This window comes from Nyctibius grandis, chromosome 4, assembly GCF_013368605.1.
Source record: "Nyctibius grandis isolate bNycGra1 chromosome 4, bNycGra1.pri, whole genome shotgun sequence".
NCBI lineage: Eukaryota > Metazoa > Chordata > Aves > Nyctibiiformes > Nyctibiidae > Nyctibius > Nyctibius grandis.
This window is the reverse complement of record NC_090661.1, coordinates 7,890,848-7,913,453: the sequence shown is the minus strand read 5'-3', so window position 1 is coordinate 7,913,453 and position 22,606 is coordinate 7,890,848. Positions and strand designations below refer to the sequence as shown.

Genomic DNA, 22,606 nt, shown 5'->3' with positions numbered 1-22,606 from the left:
TTAGCTGCTGGAGGAGTGCTCTGAAAAGCTGAATCTGAACATGGCTGCACAATGAGTGTTCTTGGCAGACGGCACTGAAGCACTAGAACCTAAAGACATACCCCATGATGCTGACGTTTATATTTCAACGGGAGAGACCTCTTTATATCCATTCCAAAAAATAAAAGGTAAAAAAACATAAACAAAACTGAGAACCCCCAGCAAATAGCTTAAGGGGTGCAATTAAAAATTATTTTCATCCTGTCTTTTTGCATGGTTTAACAAAACTAATGTTTACTCATTTACAGCTCAGTAAGAGGATAATGTGCTTAATGAAAGAAAAATCTACTGACAGCCACGTTTATTGCCCTTCATTAGCATTGGTACTTAATTTAATATAGATCTGAATAGACATTAGGGAGCCTGCAGGAGGTTAAATGGTGAAAATGTAAAGAGATTATTGAATTTACTGTTTAGTTTCAGTGACATCAAACAGACGTAATTAATTAGGCTTATTCCACCAGCAAAAATAACCCAGAATGCAAGATTGGATTCATTAATGCCATTGTTTAAAATTTTTGAAAGTTTAGTACAGCAATATGGAATATCTGCTTTACTACACTTTATTAATTTTAGATTGTTCAGTAAGACCATTATTAAAATTTTTCTGCTTTCCTCTCATTCCTTTACCAAACTGGTAATTATGTTTTGTTTTTCACAAGGGGGGGAAACTATTTCTGAATCCTTTACAGTTCAAATGTGAATGTAAATATTTCTCTCTGTCATATTTTAAGATCATGAAGTACCTTGTGAGATTTCTGCAGTAAATTTGTGGTAACATGTTATAACATTAGCTTGCGTAGGATTCAGTATCAAATTCAAGATACCAGTTGGGTATTTTATTAAAATATTAATTCAACTGGAATTTGGGATAAAGAACTTTTAATTGATATAAACTAATGTATTATAAAAAGCAAAATTATTATTAGGATAATGTATGTGTAGGTAAGAATCTACAATTCCAGTGTACTATTCCAATGAGAAATGCAAACAAGATAAATTGCTTAACATTATGTGAAACATTACAATTTGTATAATCTTGTAGTAGTAGTATGTGTGACATGTTTTTTAAAAAGTTAGGGATAGCAAAGAAGAAAAACAAAAGACAAATCATTCAACTAGTGTGCGTATTTTATATATATGTTTATACTATATATGTTTATATATATTTTATATGTATATTTCATTGCACTTTTGGGCATTTTTTTTTCTTATGTACTTCCTTTAGAAACAAATCTTTGGTTTTCTTTTTCTACATAGTTTTTAAATAGCATTTGTTATCTTGGGAAGTATTTGGAGACGTACTTTAGTGTTAAATGTTTCATTCTGAATTTCAAAATAGTCAAACAATCTTTTGCTAATTCTTTTACAGATTGAAATTGCTTAGTACAAATACATTTCAAGAAGATATCTATATAGTACTCATTCCTGGCTATTTGCCTAAGAAAATGACTACTATATAGCTTGCTCTATACACATAAAAATCTCATATTAAATAGCTGAGCCTTTATGATGTAAGTCCAGTAATTAAAGTTTGTTTACATATTCATGGAGGTATTAATGAATGAAACTTATGTAGTAACCCTGTGTCTTACATAATCAATTTTATATGTGATAAGCTGTTGTTAATAGCATTAAAATTATTCTGAGTATGATACAGGTGATCCATTCACTAGAATGGCTGTAATGAATGGCCTATATATTCAGTAAAAAGCACAGATCTTTGTATTTATTCTTGCAAAAGTGTACAATAAAACTACTATGTGTACGCTATGAATCATTTACACGATCCTTTTATTGCAGTATTTTTATAAGGGTACTGCTATAATTTGTTACAAAGTCTTCACTGCTACTCATAAGTTTCTCCATGCATATAACTTGAGTGTTATGATAGATTTCCAAATTCATTAAGCAAATCTTTTTTTCTTTCTCTCATTTTCCTTTTGCAAGCCAAGTTCAAAACAAAAACTTCTGTGCTTTGTCTGCATATCTTTGGCTGTGTTTCACTGTGACATGCACTGCTGTTCTTTTAGCACCAAAATGTTGGCACACGTTACTGAAAATTTCACACCATCTCTTGCTGGATCAGCAAGCTTAACCTACCAAAATCTGGTGTTGTTGAATGGTTTTTGACTGATAATCAATCTTTTTGCTGCTCGACAGTTGTTGCTGGGACACAGACTAGAGCAGGTGGCAGATGTGCCTTGTCTTTTGAGAAAAGAAAGAGTAGGTGAGCTTGGGCACAGTGTAACATATTGTGTGTCCATTAAAAGGGTAAGTATAACAGGAAAAAGTCACTGCTATAAGTAGAAAAGCCACCAATACCAGAAAATAGCCCTTTTACACTCTGTTTACGAGTTTAATAGAACTGGAAAATGACAGTTAATAGTGTAGAATTCCATGTGCTCAAAAATCAGAACTGATGTTAAAAACATTCATAAATTCTCAGTATAATATGCCATAGTACTTTTTTGCTTATATTTTTTTATTTATACGTAGTATGAATGACAATGCACAGATTTTTAAAAAGCTACAATATATTGAAGATAGGTTTTAGAGATGTATAAAGGTATAGACAGTACATATTTTATATTTTCTTTCTCTAGCCCAAGGCTGGGAAGAGAGCATAGAGCAGTATGACTTGTCAGTATTAACATACTGATTGCTGCATTTGAGTCCTTAACACATAGATAACAAGGTCAAATGTCAGCAGCAAATCTTTTTTGCATGGGAATGGAAGATCAATGATATACTGTAAAGCCTCAACCCTGCAAGTATGTACAAGGGATGCCATGGAAATCAGAGAGATTTTTTACATGTGTAGTTACACATGAATATTTGCAAGATCAGCACCTTTGTGGAAATCTGTATTTAAAGTACTGTATTGTCCTGGTTTCACTGGGATTTGGTTTCAGTTTGTGGCCAACCATGGTGATCAAGGCCCTTAGCAGTTAAATCCAGGGCAGCTGACCCTGGATGACCCACAGGTGTATTCTATATCATTAACATCAAGTTCACTATAAAAGGGAGGGCTTGGTAGGAAGAGCTGGGGCTGGTTTTGCTCTCCTCTGTTCTCTGCTCCATCTTTCTCATTCCTAGAGTGACTTGCAAGTACTCTATAGATAAGTATAGTTTTGTGTTGTTATTGGTTTCTTTATTTTATTAAACCTGTTTAACTTCTAACCCACGAGTCTCCTTACTTTTCCCAATTCCCTTCCTTGTTTGGGGAAGGGACATTGGGTGATAAAAAACCTGTTTATTTTTTAGCCCTGGGTACAGGCTAAACGAACACATGTATAAATCACAGTCTGTCAGAATTGTATCATCTTGCATATACTTTCATTACTTCAAGTGGTATAAATACCTGGATAAAATATAATTCCCAGTAACACAGATGTCTGGGTTTATTTAGATTTATTCACCTTCTCATCTTTCTGACATACTAAAATTTAAAATGAGATTTGGATTAAGTGAATAAGGGTTCAAACATAAGTTGACAAAATTACATGATCTGGGATGAAAATTGAAAGCCATTGCTTCTCTTAATTTAATTCAGTACTTATAATACATATCAGTTATAAGATGCCATTCTAATAGAAGTTTAGTAAACAAAGTATCAAGTTTCAAGCATTTAAAACATGTTTTGAGGGGACTATTGTGGAACTGTGTGTTGCAGAACTGTGCCAAAGAGTTAATGCTCTCTAGTATGTTGTTCTTCCATGTGATTTGATGATGGTTAATGGTTGTATTTAATTAATTGTTTTTTGGAAATATATGGGAGACCACATACTTCAGTGTCTGTTTGTAGACACATAATTAGCAGTTACTGAATTTCAAAATATATTGGATGTTCTTATGTATTCTTTTTAATACCTGATGTTTCTCCTGTCAGCTTTTATTGTCCCCCCCATACCTCTTTGCAACTGAGTTTTGGGTGTCTCCAGTGTACTGCTTCATTTTTTTCTTCATTAGTTACCAATTTCTTAAGCTGGCATTAGTTCCTTTCTGTTGAATTTAGTTCCAGTGACATTAGCAGCCTTGCCCAATCAAATAATTAATTGGTTATCACTCCTTCATAAAAAGTTTGTGCATTTTATCAGTCATGCTGTTGTGGAAAACATGGCTTCTTTTAAACTTCATCTTCCATTCAGTAATTTTTCAGTTTCTACATTTGCCGTTTATCTTGATCTTGCTTCGGAGTTACTAAGTTGGAGACAAAGGAGTTCTGGCTGATCAATCAATCGTGGACTTAGACTGCAGTCCAAACCCAATTATGCTCAGGTCTAATTCACCGTACTACTGAGAGTAACATCCGTGATTTCTGCAGGAGCCTTCAGAGTAGTGAAGCTAAGCATTTCTACAGATATATGACTATACTTACTAGACTTCCACTGACTACAATGAGAACTAAGGTATCTAGCTCACATATAGATGATTTACAAGTAGATACCTAGTTTAGCTGTGCTGATCTTAAACTGAATTGCTTCCTAAAGACAGAATTTTGATTGAAATGCTATTGTTGATATGCCTTGTTCACATACTTTTTTGTCACAGTGACAAGGATTCTTTGCATGGAGCATGGTCCGCTTTGCTGATCACATAGGCGCTTCGTCTGATTAATGTATCTTATTACCTGGGTACAGTGTTGTTTATGACCTACCTCCAGTTCTCATTCTGTGGATCACTATAGTAAAAGAACACTAGATAAGGAAACAATTAGTTCATAAATGTTCACTTTTTTATTACCTAGCCAAAATGTATGTACTCTTTCATTTAGAGTTATATTTGTAGGATGTATATATTTCCAGTACTGTGTGCTAAAAGTAAAACTAAAAATAGTGAATAAGATTTTGTGTCTTTTATTAATGCACTGTGACAAGGAGGCCTCTAGAAAAAGTAATCCATGTTTAGTGTTCTTAATGCTGCATTTCAGGTCGGTATTTAAATGAAGAGAGAAAGATTTTTTTTGTTTAATAACATTTATGTATCATGTGATCTACAAAATGAAATAAGTTACCAAGACAGGTTCCAATTGACAAGAATGTATGTGAATACACTTAAAATAGGACATCTTTTCTACGAGGAGTAAATGTCAGTAAAATGATGGATGCTTACCATTCTAACTATTGACTGATTTGGAAATGTTTCAATTCCAAGAAGCATTCTAAATAATGGAGGGCTTATTCTCATCAACAAATAAAAATTAAAGTTGTCACATTTTAATTTTCAGAAAAAATGCCTCTCCTCTATGAACTTGAAGTTAATACATTTTATTATAAATTTTCCTGTAACTACTGTATTATATGTTATTATTTCAGTGCCTTTGTACTGGAATTTTGATCTGGAAAAAGAATATGCTATAACAAATATTCATAAAATATTCAGAAATACATATTTCATCATATATCATGAGCTTATTCATCTTCATGTTAGAAGATCTATGTTAAGGTTGAAGATCTCAAGATACACAACAGAAATTTGTTGTAAGCTATAAAAGTTTCCTCTTGAATCATCATATATCAAAACAGAATTGAATACCTAGAAAATAGCTTGATCATATCCTGAAATTTAGAATGACAAAAACCTGGTCTTTGAGAGGGATGCCAGTAAGGCCTAGATTATATTTTGTTTTAAGGGTTTCTGACAGAGAATTAATTTTATTATTTTACTATGGAAAATTTAGATTCAAATTATTATCACAGATTCTTACGGCCCTTTCCTGTTGTGGGTACCTTTTTGAAATCTGAAACAAATATGCCCATTTCTGAGCTATTTTGTAACCCTTCACAGTATTGAAGTCTCCCTTCTAGCCACTCAATGGCATTGAAGACTTCAGTGTTTTTTATACAGGAGTCTAGTGGTAAGATCTTGCCTAATATGCTGTGTCTTTTCCTCCTTTAGATTTTTCACTTAGCAAACTCTACTGCTTCCTTTGGCACCAGAAGCAGAGAGACATATAGTGTTCCCTCCAGAGCTTCCACAGCAGATTTTGATAAATAGGTTTTTCCAGACAACATATATGGAGTCTTATTGATGGCACAATAACCATAGCAAATGTATGTTGTCAGGCTTTAACTTTCTTTCCTGGTCTTAGGCTCACTCTCCTGTCCATTAACTTTTGTAGTCTGTTAAAGAAATATGAGAAACCTTTGTGGTATACTTTAGCTTGATGATGTTACTGGTTTGTAAAGATATTTTCCACCATGATGGAATGACCAGATGCTTGGTTTCTGGGAGCAACCAACAGGCTTTGCAGTGTGAGAGATGACAGCTTAAGTAGAAATTGTAAACTGGTAGTCAAAAGTGATAATATTTTTACATACCCAGACACTTACACAGACACAGACACACACACATATATAAATAAAACAAAATAATGCAAATTGATCAGGGTAGAAAAATCACCACAGGGAATATTTTTTCAAGTGTAGTTTGTTTGGGATATTTTTTACAATGAAAAAGATATAATTCAAAATTTACTTAAGCATAAGATTAATTATACAAATGACATTTAGATAACTAGTAAACATGCATTATAATATGCTGCCAAAGAGAGATGATTAAACCCTTTACATATAGCCTCCACTCTTTTGTTAAGGAGAACTGATTTTATGAAATGATAGTATCCACTCCATTCCATATATATTTAATGCCCTATTTATTACCTTTTTATGACAGTTTCTCTTGAACGATTAAGTTTCATATTGTACTTTTGTTTAGGGCAGCAAAGAGTAAGATGATAGTGTATTAGTTAGGTGTTAGTACTGCGTTTTGGGGGGATGCAGACTCTGATGCCTTATCCAGAATCCACTTGCCTTTAAAGGGAGAGATACAGCTTCCTTCGTAGACTTCTACATTAAGTCCACAGGCTATAAAACGTCCAGATACGAAACGGTATCTTTCTGTGTATTTTTATGATATCTACAGCAGTGGGAACATAATCAAGGTAAATTAAGCAATTCTGTAATTGAAAAAAGAATGCTATTTTCTAGACTGGAAAAATACTTTCCAAATGTAGCTTAATATTGTATCTTGAATAAAAGAACACTGAAACATAAGGTACAGCCAAAACAATGTAAATTAGATGTCAAAAGTACAGCTCTGTTTAATCAGTAGTTGAACTTGTCCTAGCACCTCCCTAACAGTACCCTGGAAGACAAATCCAGGGTAAATTTTGAGACATCCTTATGTTTTCAAAGAACCAGGAGTTATAAGAAAGTTTTGTCCGTACCTTTCACGTAACAACAGATAAAGATCTTGGCCTGTAGAAACTTTGTCTTAGTTCCTTTATTTGCAATAAGCAGGAGTGTTAAAATGAAAAATTCTTCAAAAAATGCAAAACATTGAGATCCATGTCCCCACTAACCTGTAGATTGCAGGAAGAATCTGTTTAAAATCATTTATGATTACATCTCTGACCCCGGTACAAAAAAACAAAAACAAAACACAAACCAAAACTGATTACCAGCTGTGCGGAATGGAGAAATTCATCCCAGTCCAGAACAAGACAGATAATCTTCCAACCATTATCATTTTAGATCCAGTGAACATAAGTAAGTTCAAGAGAAAAAATTGAGAGGAATGGAGAAGATAGATATAGAGCACTGGTGACTAAGAGGCATTTTTTCTCTTCTCTCTGCCAAATGGAAGAAAATTGTTTGCATAGTAAACTATCAACCTATCAATTGAATTTTGGGCTGAGAGCCAAAAAGCCAGAGAGTCTTAACCTTTCACCCGGTATGTTTTTATCATACTCCATTGTTGCTGCAGTCTCTTCAAGGCTTATCTTATTTATTCCGTTTGGCATTTACACCTGTTTAATTCCCCAAATAATTTCAGGTTTACTTGAGTGTAATAAGGAAAGAATTCATATGAAATTACATGAATTTATTTCTTATGAGTTAATTGTTTCTTATAAACTGTACCAACACCAGATTTTTGGTTTCTTGAAACAATTTTCATTGCTTCTGGACTGCTCAAGTACAATCACAGGAATTTTTGCTTACTTTTTAGTATTGATTCCCTGCTTTGGTAGGCTAATATTAGCAGTTTTAATTGCTAATCATTTACATATTTTCAATTATTTCCCGAAGGAAAATGTAACTTAATTTTTTAAAAGGAAATATAATATGATTTTTGTAAGGTAAAGTCTAGATTTCAGATTCCTATCACTCAAAACATAGGGAAAAACATTGATCATTTGTTGGTGAATGTAAATTTTTTTGTGTTTTGTGAAAAGCATATAAAAGTCCTTTCACAATCTGGAGACCTTCTTTAGTTTAAACGGACACTAATACCATGACCTATTTTCCTGAAGAGTTCATCAAAAAGTTCAGGGCAAGGGGATGAAATATGTTGATTGACAGAGAAGATGGGATGTTTGTAATTTTAATCAAATGTAGAATTAAGACATACTTCAAATAATATGTCAGACTAGTGTTAGTGAGTTTAAAATCTAATGACAACTGCTGTCATTATTAGTTAAATATAGCCATTGTGCCTGTGGCAATAAATGATGACACTTCAGAACATGCAGGAACAAAAACCTCTCAAGTATTTAAAGAAAAGGGAGTGACTGTAAACTTAGTTAAACACAGGAATGTGACCTGGGCATAATATGTTTCCCAAATAGCGAGGCATCTGTAATTTGAACAGAGGACATAATTGAATGCAGCATTATGTGTTGTTATTACTAGAGTGTTTAAATTTTAGGAAACTTGGGCCTTTCTTCCTATTTCATAAATATATATCAGGGAGTTTAATATTTATTATATTAACAATATATTAATTAATGTATTAATATATAAGATATATTTCAGATTCATATCTCTGTTACTGCTCTGTACCCTTTAAAATGTATCACTCAATTTTCAGACTCTTAAAAAATGGGAACTGAGAAAATTATGTCCTGTTTTTGACAGTTGAATATTTTTTTTTTTTGGACAATAAGTTTTGGATTCATGAGGTTGTGAAGGTTGTTTGAGGCATTGGTTGGTATTTATTTCTGTCAAGGTGAAGAAAGGGAAAGAAGTTAAAGCAAGATGTGTCTGAGTACATATGCATAATATAATATATAGCATATAATATCAATGTATTTATAATACCATATACTAGTCCCTTTAAACCTATAAGTTTATTCCTTTTTATTATCATTTGAAGAAAGTTTCTTACAACTCTGTAAATCTTGTTTCAACAATGACAGTATAACACAGTTGTGAATGAAAGGGATAGGTGCTGGGAGAATAAGGAAACTGGATTTTTAAATAAGTTCAATGTAACAGGAAATGCGTGTAACATACTAACCTGGGCTCAGATCATGAGCGGTACAGTCAGTACTTAGGGAATGTCGAATGAAAATTATAGTGCTCTGTGAGTTTATATTTGTTATTCTGCAAGTGACATTATTCATTCTTAATAGCGAACCTCCATGTCATCATATCATTAAGAATTCTTTTGCTGGAGGAAGGTATTCCTTGGCATATGAATTTGAACCGTAATTCTGCTATCTTGAGATGATTAAAGTTTTACAGCCACTTTAACTAGCGGTAGCAGTGCTACTGTGTGTTTTGGGGGGGTTACTTCCATTTAGGTAATATGTTCCGCTTATCCACAGTTCTCAGTTTAATGTCAATTTGCTGAGTTAATCTTCACTTTCTCTACCAAATTATTGACTAGTGTTGCTGATCTTGTTTAAATAATTTCAACAGCTAACATTAAGCATAATACCAAGCATATAATTTAATTTTTGAAAATTATGGTAAATTCTGGCATAAAAATTTATGTAAATGATGCATATAAAAAACTAGGTTAAGATTTGTAAATTTGCAGTATCAAGCACTTAGCGTTAACTTAGTGGTTAACAAAATTAAGGTACATTATGCTTGGCAGTAGCTTGTACAACTCTCTGCTACATGGTGGCAGATTACTGAGAATCACAGAATGATTTGCCTTGAAAAGGACCTCTGCAGGTCATCTAGTCCAATGTCCTCAAATAGGGCTAATTTCAAAGGTAGGACAGGTTGCATGGGGCATTATCCAGTCAAATTTGGAAAGTTTCCAAAGATGGAAATTCCTCATATTTGCTCTATTTCTGTCACATATCCTAGGCAGGGTTAGAAACTTCCTTCCAGTCTCCCATCAAATCACTTCTGTTATGTGTAACAACATTTCCAAGTACAGCACCAGTGTGAAGCATAGGGTAGCTTCAAGAGAAGCAGCATTTACAACAGACACTAAGAAATCCTGAAGAAAGGAATGAAGCTGAAATCTAATCTGATGCCTCTGCTTGAACACCTTTTTTAGACATTGCATAAGACTGGGGTTATAAAATCCTTACCCTAGTTCCAAATAAGTGCTTTTATTATAAATGGTCTGTAGAGTCAGATTCCCATGGCTTTTCTTTCTTTCTTTCTTTCTTTCTTTCTTTCTTTCTTTCTTTCTTTCTTTCGCACAGTCCAATAGCAACAAGAGAGAGATCTCGGTCCAGCCTGCATACTGGAGAGTAGGAGCACTCTCCTGGGAATTGTGAAATATGGAACAGAGTCTGTCAGATTGAGAAGAACATGTTGCACAGGGTCGCGTCCAGGTGGATTTTGAATATCTCCAGAGAAGGAGACTCCACAACCTCCCTGGGCAGCCTGTTCCAGCTCTTTGTCACCTTCTAAGTAAATAAGCTTTTTCTCATATTGAGATGGAACTTCCCATGTTTCAGTTTGTGCCCATTGCCCCTTGTCCTGTTGCTGGGCACTGCTGAGAAGAGTCTGGCCCCATCCTCTTGACACCTGCCCTTAAAGTATTTGTAAGTATTGATAAGATCCCCTCTCAGTCTTCTCTTTTCCAGACTAAACAGACCCAGCTCTCTCAGCCTCTCCTCATATGAGAGATGCTTCTGTCCTCTGATCATCTTTGTAGCCCTCTGCTGGACTCTCTCCAGTAGTTCCTTGTCTTTCTTGAACTGGGGGTCCAGAACTGGACACAGTACTCCAGGTGTGGCCTCACCAGAGCAGTGTAGAGGGGAAGGATAGCTTCCCTTGACCTCTTCTTAATGCACCCCAGGATACCATTGGCTTTCTTGGCTCATGGTGAATTACTTATCCACCAGGACTCCCAGGTCCTTCTCTGCAGAGCTGCTTTCCAGCAGGTCAACCCCCAACCTGTACTGGTGCATGGGGTTGTTCCTCCCTGGATGCAGGAGCCTACACTTGCCTTTGTTGAATTTCATTAGGTTGGCCTTCAGCCCCTGAGTTTTTAAATATACCCAGCTCAGACTGAATTGTTATCAGTGCAATAAGTATGTTTATTGGCACAGTTTGTGATCTGTAGCTAGATAGCTACTGATTATTTCTGCATGCAATATACAACAATCTCCTTGGAAGATTTAATTGTAAGTGTATTTCGTGCTGAGGCAGTACACCATTTAAAGGTCATTTTCTAGTGTTTGGAAAAAGAAGAAAACTAACAATTGAAGTGAAATAAAAATGTAATTTATATGATGCAGTGTCAGATATGGAACTCAAACAATGTACGAAAGGTTCAGGCTTAATTTTCCTGAAGCAGAAGAAATGAGAGGCATTTCATTTTTGTAGGTGAGAAGTGAAATGTTCCTCTCTGCTCACTGATAGAGGCATGCTAAGGTGAATTTTAATTATGACTAAATTGTGGTATTACTCTTTCATACCCTGAACATCTGTTCCCTTCAGCAATGATGATTTATGCAGGCTATCACTGCAGACAGCTTGCTACAGCTTATGTCACGGTTAGTAGGAAGCTGGTGGTAGCATTTCAGAAAATACCAGCATCTAAGTGGAGACAGGCCAGTGTGTGTTTTTAAGGTAATAGGGAAAGGGGAGCATGAGGCATCCATTTTTAATTTTGAATCCAAATATTTACTTTACTTTTTTCTTTTTTCTTTCAGACCATCTGTCATTAATGAAGAAAGTATCCTGGACAGTGAATGGCCTGGTTCTTCATAATGATGCCAAGCAGAAGAAAACCAAGTCTGTCATTTCCAACTGCATGTAGAAAGTTATTGAGGGCACCTCTGACAGAATTTTAGTGTTTAAGAACTGCACAGGGCAGGATAACTATGAGGCTGTTGCATCACAAAATCAAACAGAAAAGGTAACCTTTGTTTATTAGCATGTTTGAACGAATGCATCTCCAAAGTACCTTCATTGTTATTGCAGTTTTATTGCTTTTGTATAACTATAGATTATTCTTCAAAAAAAACAGCCAAAAAATCCCTTAAATTCCAAAGCCTTGCAATTCAACAAAACAAGGATTATATGTATCTTAAGGTTAGATAAGGGGAATTTTACTTCTGTGTTCCCTCTTTCCTGAAATTCCCCCTTCTATTTAATCTGCTTGTCTTTGCCTAGTAGCCACCTTGCTTCTGATTATGCCTATTTCTTCTCCTACTTTTGTGTGTGCTATCTAACAGTATGTTATCAGAGGATTTATTATCAAGGAACATTATTTCTAAGATTACCTGAGGCATGGGTTATATATGTTATATATGCTTCAAAATATGGTTAATTTTGATTAGGTTAGATATTTAATTGTAAATATTAAGTAGTTAAAATATTTGTCTTAAAAGATATGACACTGTAACCATATAACAACATACTTTAAAGTTATGCTATATACAAGAATCTTTTTTCCTGTATAAGGCATTTTAATACTTTCTTGGCAATTCAGTCAGTTTTAGAAGAATTGATATGTTGTCTTTGTTTTCAGGTAAGTCTAGAAAGGTATATGTATGGCATATATACTTTATATCACCTCATTCCTATTGTTAGTGTGTGATATATTTGAAATAACCTTCTAAAAATAAATACTTTTCAAACCTAGGGCTGATTCACAACATGGAATACTTTGCAAAGATTTCCACTACATGTAAAGAATTTTGAATGCCCAGAATATTAGCATTTATCCCTTTCTGAATTGTGTAATCCAGGTTTTTTTAAGTCTGTAGGACAATATAATCATTGTAGGTCCCTTCCAACTGAAATATTCTATCTATTGTAATTATAATTTTTATCCACTAAAATAGTACCCAGAAGAACTATATCTGGCTCAGTTAAGGAAAGGTCATATGTCTGTCATTTTTCTAATGTTGCCTGTGATAGATATCATCCCATATCTTGTGATGGAAAACTAATTTTATTACTGTCAGCATTGGTGCTAATATATATCAAGAAATTGCATGCAAATGTGAATAATACCACTTCTGCAATAAATGTTCTTAGAACCTATCATCTAACTAGAAGATTCGTAATACTTTCAACATGAGGATAATCAAAACACACAGATCAAACTTGTATGTACATCAGAGCAAAGGAGTTCAGCAATAATTTTTGAACATCATACAAATTCAGTAGTTTGATACAGTATTAATCAATCTTTGTTTTTTTTTTTCCATGGTGATGTCTTGACCTAGAACATTAATTATTAAACTGATATCCATAAAGCCTCATAGATGTGTGGACTGCTTGTAAAGAGTATCCAAATGTGACTGAGGCCATAGTTTTGAGTACATTTCAAGTCAGTGTATTCCAGCGCTGTTGCTAAAAGAAGCCTCCACCACTTGTGCCCTGTCATTGTAGGACTTCTGCAGCTCCTTGGCCAGCACAAGGGTTTTGTTCCATCATTCAGTGAACCACATAAGGAGGATGACATATGCCAAAAAAACCCCAGTTAAAATCATTAATTTTAATCTGGGATAGGTTCTGGAATCTGATTCATTGCACACCCACCTAAATACTTTTGCCAGCACAACAAAAAAGGTCGCATGAGAGTGTAAAGAAACAAACGAATCTGAAAGAGAAAAACTGTTGGGAAAATTCTAGCATGTACGTACCGCTTCGTGCAGAGGAAGGAGAACTAAGGCCAAAGGAAAAGTTGTATGTTTATGTGCAATACCCATTAGAATTTTATACAAGTGTCTGATCCTCCACTGAAAGGTGAACGTATAAAGTTTGACACATTGAAAATAGATTGAAAATCAGTGTCTCAGTATTATTGCAACAGTAAGTATAAAATAAAAATATTTTAAAATCTTCAAAATAGTATTTCATCCAGTCCAGTAATTTAAAAAGAAAACATATTTCTTGCTTATAAATTGAACACGAAAACAAATGACCGTAAAAATTGCAATACTGTATCAGACTGGACTTTCATGTATTCCAATATCCTGTCTTTGAGTGGATGTCTAAAGAAAAGTGAAAGAAAAAAAGGTAGCATATGGTACATATGGTGCATATGTTGATAATTTCCTGTCTGGGACAACCTCAGTCATGGTGTGGTCAAATCAGAAAGAATATGTCGGAACCAGAGCATTTTCCTTTTCTGTGAATACAATTATTACAATTATTTGTAATTTGAATGGGACATTATTCCTTCCCTTTGCAGCGTTATTCACTTAGCATGATTTAAAAAAAGCAATTGAAATGTGGGTTTTTTCTATGTATAATAAGCAAAATGCTGAGCAGATTGTTGCTACTGTGTGAAAAGGGTGTGTGTTTCTCTGTTTCTTTTCACAGAATCAACCAACCAGGTTGGAAGAGACCTCAGGGATAATCGAGTCCAACCGTTGCCCTGACACCACCATGTCAACTAGACCATGGCACTAAGTGCCATGTCCAGTCTTTTCTTAAACACATCCAGAGATGGTGACTCCACCACCTCCCTGGGCAGCCCATTCCAATGTCTAATAACCCTTTCTGAGAAGAAATGCTTCCTAATGTCCAACCTGAACCTCCCCTGGCGAAGCTTGAGGCTGTGTCCTCTTGTCCTATCACTAGTTGCCTGGGAGAAGAGGCCAACTCCCACTTCACTACAACCTCCCTTCAGGTAGTTGTAGACTGCACTAAGGTCACCTCTGAGCCTCCTCTTCTCCAGGCTCAACAACCCCAGCTCCCTCAGCCGTTCCTCATAGGTCAGACCCTCCAGACCCTTCACCAGCTTGGTCGCCCTCTTCTGGACTCGCTCCAACACCTCAACATCTTTCTTGAAGTGTGGGGCCCAGAACTGGACACAGTACTCAAGATGCGGCCTCACCAGTGCCGAGTACAGAGGGACGATCACTTCCCTAGACCGGCTGGCTACAGTATTCCTAATAGAGGCCAGGATGCCATTGGCCTTCTTGGCCACCTGGGCACACTGCTGGCTCATGTTTAGCCAGCTGTTGATCAGCACTCCCAGGTCTCTTTCCACCGGGCTGCTTTCTAACCACTCTTCCCCCAGCCTGTAGCGCTGCATGGGGTTGTTGTGGCCAAAGTGTAAGACCCGGCACTTGTTCTTGTTGACCCTCATGCCGTTGGTCTCGGCCCATCTATCTAACCTGTCCAGATCCCTCTGTAGGGCCTTCCTACCCTCCAGCAGATCGACACTCCCACCCAGCTTGGTGTCATCTGCAAATTTACTGAGGGTGCACTCAATCCCTATGTCTAGATCATCTATAAAGATATTGAACAGCACCGGCCCCAGAACTGAGCCCTGGGGAACACCGCTAGTGACCGGCCGCCAGTTGGACTTTGCCCCATTCACCACCACTCTCTGGGCTCGGCCATCCAGCCAGTTTTTAACCCATTTAAGAGTCCACCCATCCAAGCCCCAGACAGCCAGTTTGTCCAGGAGGATGCTGTGGGAGACAGTGTCGAATGCCTTACTGAAGTCTAGACAGACTACATCCACAGCCCTGCCCTCATCTACTAAGCGGGTCACTAGTAGATGACTTTTCAGGCTTTTACCTATTAATGAAAAAGTGCACCAGCTATGCAGAGTGATGTGAATTCACCAAATACTGGTGGTATTTTGGCAGGAAGGTCTGAAGCGCAACTGAAGGATGTTTGATTATTTTTGTTCTGAAATCCCGACAAAAGTGATAACGTTCTCACTTCTCTCGTTGCTCTCTCTCTTTCCATTCTCAAAAAGGCAGATTTACCAGACTGAAAGAGACAAGATAAATCATGATATTTTTTTTCCTATTTGTTTTCTATTTGAACTACTATGAAACAGTTTTTCTGTCCTGCCAAAGTTTAGAAATTGTCTAAAATACTCTTACTGAGCTAAGATCTTTCCAAACATTTTTGAAGACAGAGATCTGAGACTTGAATTTGATAGAGGAGACCCAAGTACAGGTCCACATTCTGTTTGGTTCTGATTAGACTTGAACCTGGTTCTCCCAAATCTATTTTAGATGGATATTTTCAGTTAAGCAACTGCCTAGAAAGTTAAGGATCCTTTAGTTGTACAGAATCAGAAACTACAACCATTGGAGGACCTTGACCCCATTGTAAGAAATTGTAATATGTTTGCATGTTTTCCCATCTTCTCTCTTGACAGAACGTGTTCTGAGTTAGGTTAGAACTGGGTCAGAAATATGGCATTTGGGCCTAAATATGGCAAATATGCACAGAAATGGGCAAGTGGAGGGGAATATGTTGTATTTTAGCAATCCTAAGTGGTATGCAACACCTTCGAAAAAGTTCCATGTTTGTGTGTGTTAGAACAGCATTGAGCTACTGTAATTACAACTGAAAGTGGAAAAAAAAAAAAGGAAGAAAAAAAAACAAGGAAACACAAAACTATATTGATGGTGTATTCTCTTTGTCTTATTTTAAATTGTATTTCTTTTGAGAGGCAGCATCTCTCCTAAGTTTGGTGTGCAATGTCAGTTTTGGAATGTGGATTCTGTTGAGGTAGGAGATGTGTTTTTCACACTTGAACACGTGTTATTGCAGTTGAATGTGGGATTTTTATAACAGGACACATTCCTTTTAAAATTTACAAGACTCATAAAATTTTTCTACATACTTTGGCTCTCTTTTCTCTATGAGCACCTGCAAAAAGACATCTTAAGACATTCACCTGACTGACCTGAAATAGGCGTGATGGGTGAATAACGTCATTAGTATCTTCTTGCCTTTTCAACAGTTCCATGAACAATGAATTTCTCCTGGTGAAAGTATTGCCATTTCTGTCATCAAAATGTAACTTGTGTGCTATATATCTTAGACTTTCTTCCAGAGAATGACAGGTAATTTCACTAGCATCAGTTCAGTGACAGTTTCTGCTTTAATCACACAACTCCTATAGTGATGATTCACCTCTTTGATAAAATTTACGTTCACTGAATAGTATTGCAGAATATAAAAACAGCTATAGTATATATTCTCAAGTATTATGATTCCTGTATAAACTGGAGAAAGGTAAGCTAAATATTCAATAATCAATTATTTTGAAGTACGTGTAGCAAGGAAATCGTATTTAGAATTTAAATTGACTGAGGTATATGACTTTGTTATTCAATCTGAAAACCTGGTTCAGCATGAAAATAATAGTGGGAGGATTCTCTCTAAAAGAATAGCTGTAATGCATGACTGGGAAAAATCAGAACAATGTAGACATGGACAATAAGCATAATTTAGAATTTGACTGTGGGCACAAGAAATGGCTTGTGATATCCCCTATTGCGATGGTATACAACAAGCCAAAACATTATTACGTTTGGGGCGTGTTGTTCTAAATGTTTCTAAAAGAGAGTTTCTATCTTTGCTAGCAGAATAAAAAGTTATTTAGAATTAAACATTTAAACTAATACAAAACCATGCCTTTATGTTTAATGGGAATCAAGTTAAATTAAGCAAGTGTGACACTTTCTAGAGTTTAGCATATCTTTTTATTCAAAGCATTCGTGCTCTAGTCAAAATATACAGTTAACATAAAAGTGTAGCAGGGAAAATCAAGCCTGTCTTTCTGTTCTGCAGCACCCAGTGTAACTCAAACGTACACTAGTAGACCATACACTTTCCACTGCTAAGGAGGTTTTTGCTGGAGTCATTGAGTAACTTTTAAGACATTGCTGCATTATATTGTTTTTCTACCATGACCATCTATGGTCTATGAATAGACATTAAAAAATTTTGCACAGCTTATTCATCTTTTTGTGTGGCTAAACTAATTAGAAATGATGACAGCTTTCTGTATCTTACTTAGTCTGTCTATAAAGTCTTTGAAGTAGAGCTTCCTGTTACATGTATGTGTAATCTATCAGCATCTGATAAAAGTAGATTTATTTTTCACAAGCATCTAAATTTTTCTTTTTAATTTCATGCTATTTCAGTTGGTAAAAAACACATAATGTTTTGTTATACCTGCAATTACTTTTTTTTTTCCAAGGATAACTTGTTATATTTGATTTCTTGCATTTCTAGTAAATTTGCCTAGATAGAATGCTGTACTTGCCAATGTGTATAGTCATTACTGGAAATCAAAGGATCAAAAGCTGTACATTCTGCGTTTTCTGTGGGGTGTAGACTACGTTTTAAAGGCATTTGTTCTCTAAGTGGGAAATATTTATTTTGTAGCTGTTTAGAGCATATTCATACTATGGTGGGGCTTTTTTATATTTCTTAACATATTTGTTAAATAACTAGGTCTTAATTATTTGCAGTAACACCTTTCTTTTTTTTTTTTTGAAGTTTTCAGGTGATTGCACGCTGAGGATGAATCTTACTTCTCCAGCGACATACTAATACAACGTATGTGGAGAAAAAATTGTCAATATCATAAGTGGTAAGTAGCATTTGTAGGACAGGCTTTCTTTTTACTACATTGTGGACTTAGAACTGAAAAGCGAATCTGGACTTATTTTTTTCATCTTTTGTATTGGTTGGTGCCCTTAGATTGACTAGAAATGGCAAATAGTAAATAAGCTCGTGAATAAAGCTGTTGTTTTATGTAATTCTAATATTTTAACGTTTGCACAATTTTTCATCGTTTTTTCAGTGATTGCATGTCTTCTTCTGTAGGTACTTCTTTAGTCTGAGAGCTTTTTCTTACAGTTTCAATGAGAACACACACAGTTTCTCTTCTACACTTGTGTACGGTCTATAAATAAGACATCATTCCAACTCTGTTTAAGAAGACTAAAAATTATTTCTTTGAGCTTTCCTTCAGGACTGTTTTCTAACAAATAGCTGTATCTTTGTATAATGAATTTAATTAGGCATTTAAGTATATATCCCTATGACAATTTTTTCCTTATTCCTGAATACCTCTGTTATTCAAACCAAAGATTTTTAGTACAAGGTTTTAAATAAATGAGTTCAAGAGCTTCAGACTTTAGAAGTGCCTGTGTCTATAAATGATCCTCCTATCATGGGAGAAGTATGTGAGGAAGATGTAGCATTTGTAAACCATTAAAAGGAGTCTTAAATTCTTTGGGTTGTGTGCCTCAACAAATGTCCATGTAAGTAGTCTGCTTATTTCTCTTCTAGTCCTAACGACTTTCAGAGAAGCAAATCAGATTTCATCCCAGCTAGGAGTAGTTTTCAGGGTTTTTTGACTTTCCTCACAAGTCAGATAACATTCCCTGGCCATGTTTTAGAAAGAGAAGGCTGTCTTCATTATGAGCATTTTCTCGTTATTTCAAAGTTTACAGCTAATTTCAGATCAAAGATGTAAAAAAAAAAAAAGATTCTTGATTATTAAAAAAATAGACAACGCTCATGAAAATAGTTGTAATAAGAAGAGCATGATAGCCTCAGCTAAATATTCCCCAAAACTGTCTGAGGAGGAACTGGACATATACTCTGTCAGTCCAGTTGAAAAAAGAACCCACTGATATATTCAGAGCCTTCCTACTCCATGTGACAGAGTATTTCTCTCTTTGGTGGCACTTTCAGTTTATGGGACCGGTGACATCAGTGGCACATTGGATAATAAGATATTGATTAAGCCTTTGTGTGCCTCATTTTCTTTAATCACAGACTATGTAACTGCACTTGCAGCATTTGTATATAAGCATGTTACTACTAAAATATTTCCTTCAAAACCAGCATTTAAATATCTCAGTCATGATGAAACATTCAACCCTGCCTTCATTGTGAAATCCTGTGCTGTGACAAAAGTATCTTTGATGCCAATTACATGACCTGTCTAAGAATCCACACAGATATTTCTTTTCTGCACTTCATCCTAGCATTTAACTTCAGATTCAGCCTAACATTTCTATCCTCAGATGTGGAATTTAGCAGACACTTCTTGTTTGACAGATCCAGGAAAACTAAACTGTCATTGATCCCATAGCTAGAGAAGTGTTTTTATTCTTAACCTAGCTAGGATCATAATTCTGCATTTAGAAGCACATCTCTGTGGAGTGTGTATCATTACTTTTCCCACAGAGATATAAAAATTGGCTCTATGCCTACTATCAGATACTATGTGGTCCATACTATTTTTCTGCTTTTATACCTTTATTGCCTACTCTTAAGTGAGTATATTCCTTGATTTGTCAGACCAGTAAGAACTGGCACCAACAGATGCAGCTAATTAATTGGTCTATTCAGACCAATTTATAGTAATATAGGTAATGTAATATAATAGAATGTAATATAATATAGTATAATCTATTCTTATATACAGAATATTATTATTATAGTAAATGTCTACTAATATGTTGTATGTACAATGTATTATTGTATATACTATGTATAATAATAGAAGAATTATACATTTTGCATGAAAATTTGATACTTAAATAAAACTAAGTGCTCAGTCCTCAGTTCCACTCACCTGTGTGAACTTCTAAAACTCCATTGGAAATCACAACTGAATGTATGGAATTTATTTGACATACAGAATGTAGCCCCTTGTACATACCTTATTCTATTTAGTGTAGAAAGCACACACACACAGTATGAGCAGGGAAAATAAAAAAGATGTTTTGAATTGGTCTGGCAAATGTGTAGCTGCTGACACCATAGGTTGTAACCAACAGAGCACTGAAACAGCATTAAGTTCCATTATAAAGCATCTTTGCTTGACTTGGTGAATTAGAGTGCAAAAAAATGACACGAGATCAATTTTTCCTCCTTCTCCCTGGCAGTGTGTATATCTGGTTGAATGGAGAACAGCACCTTTGGTTTTTAAGTAATATTTTTTTAGAGTGATATATGGAGTTGCTTGCCATGCAATCTGAATATATCCCTTCATATGTAGTATTTTTTTTAAACTGTAGTCCATTAGGAGTGAGCCTTTTTCTTGAAAGAAATTAATATCTATGAGGTCATAGTTATGAAGGTTAATCCTCCTTTTCTCCAGGACCTTTCTCTACCTTCTACATAAATTATACTTATTGAATTAGGCAATATGTATTGTTCCTTTTCTTCTTATCAGTCTTAAAGAACTTTTGCACACTAAAAGAACTCCTGGAAAAAGAATGTATAAATAGGCAGACAGAATCCCATAAAGTTCAACAAAGGGAAATGCTGAGTCCTGCATCTGGAGAGGTTTAATCCAATCCACCAGTACAGTCTGGGGCAGGGAGAGTAAAGAAGATGGATCCTGATTCTTCTCAGTAGTATTCCATGAATAGAAGCAGTGGGCACAAACTGAAGTGCAGGAAATTCCACTTAAACGTAGGACAAAACAATTTACTGCGAGGGTGGTCAAACACTGAATAGTTTACCCAGAGGTGTCATGGAGTCTCATGCTTGGAGACACTCAAAATGCCACTGCAGAAAAGCCTGAGCAATCTGCTCTAGCTTAGAATCATAGAATCGTATCACACATATTCACAGATGTATGCATGCAGTACACCTTTCCACTTCCCTTCCATTTAATTAGCCGACCATATCCTTTCCTTCCATTAATTCCCTTCCATTTCATTCTTTACTCCTTCTTTATTCCTTCATTCTTTACTCCTTCCAACCTAAACCATTCTATGATTCTAAATGAGGCGCAATAGTAGTCAATTATTACTCTGTATTTCTCTTTTGGTCTTGAATTTGTCCAGGTTTTAGCTTTGTCTCTGAACTTCAGCACAAGAGCAGATGGAAAACCTGGTTATAAGTTTCGTGTGACTAGAGTGATTAATTCATTCCAAGTTAAACATTCACATGTTATTAAATAGCTTCTGTAAATTGTTTTTAAATAATGGAAACAAGTTGGTGTGCTTTATTCTGAATTGGTGGAAATAACCGAGAGGAGATGCGATAGCACAGTAAGTGTAGTGAGACTTCTGTTGCACAAACAACATTGTGAGCATTGCAGCAGGTTTGATACTGACATGCATTTACCTTTCTTGTTCTGTGGAGGTACTGTGATGTGATTACTCTTCTGCAGGCCATCACAGGTTGTCACTTCGGGTTGCTGTTGGCTTGTATTTGCTGTGGTTCCACTTGCTGCTGTTTGCAGAATCACAAGCCGTGTTGCAGTGTCTGGAAATATGTGTCATTCCTGCACATGAATGGACTGAGGAGTAAAATCACGGCTATTGTAACTCTGTCTTTCTGCCTAGAAGACTAATTTTCTACAAAATGAGATTATAATTCTGAATAATGAAGAAAACTTTGAGTTCTTTATAGCTTGAGTCATGCAGATTACTTAATATTTAGGTAGTATCATTAATTAGTAGGACAGTAATTTCAGTCTGAGGCTACTTTTACTTTTACATAGCAAGTGTTTTAAATCTATTACTTTTCTATGCTGCTGACCTGTTATAAGCTATCCTAGTTTAAAAAAAAAAAAAGTGCAGGGTGGTAGAAGTGGAGAAAGAGGCATA

At 35.5% G+C, this 22,606-nt stretch overlaps 1 protein-coding gene across 1 annotated transcript in view; it reads left to right on the top strand.

Annotated features, from left to right (window-relative positions):
- Window positions 1-22,307, top strand: part of DCDC1 (doublecortin domain containing 1) — a 31,827-nt gene extending 9,520 nt beyond the window's left edge. Inside the window, 4 exon segments of the mRNA XM_068399847.1 lie at window positions 5-167; window positions 11,954-12,159; window positions 18,522-18,615; window positions 22,168-22,307. Of these exon segments, the coding sequence (XP_068255948.1) occupies window positions 5-167; window positions 11,954-12,159; window positions 18,522-18,615; window positions 22,168-22,307 (603 nt within the window).
- Window positions 22,308-22,606: the final 299 nt, after the last annotated feature.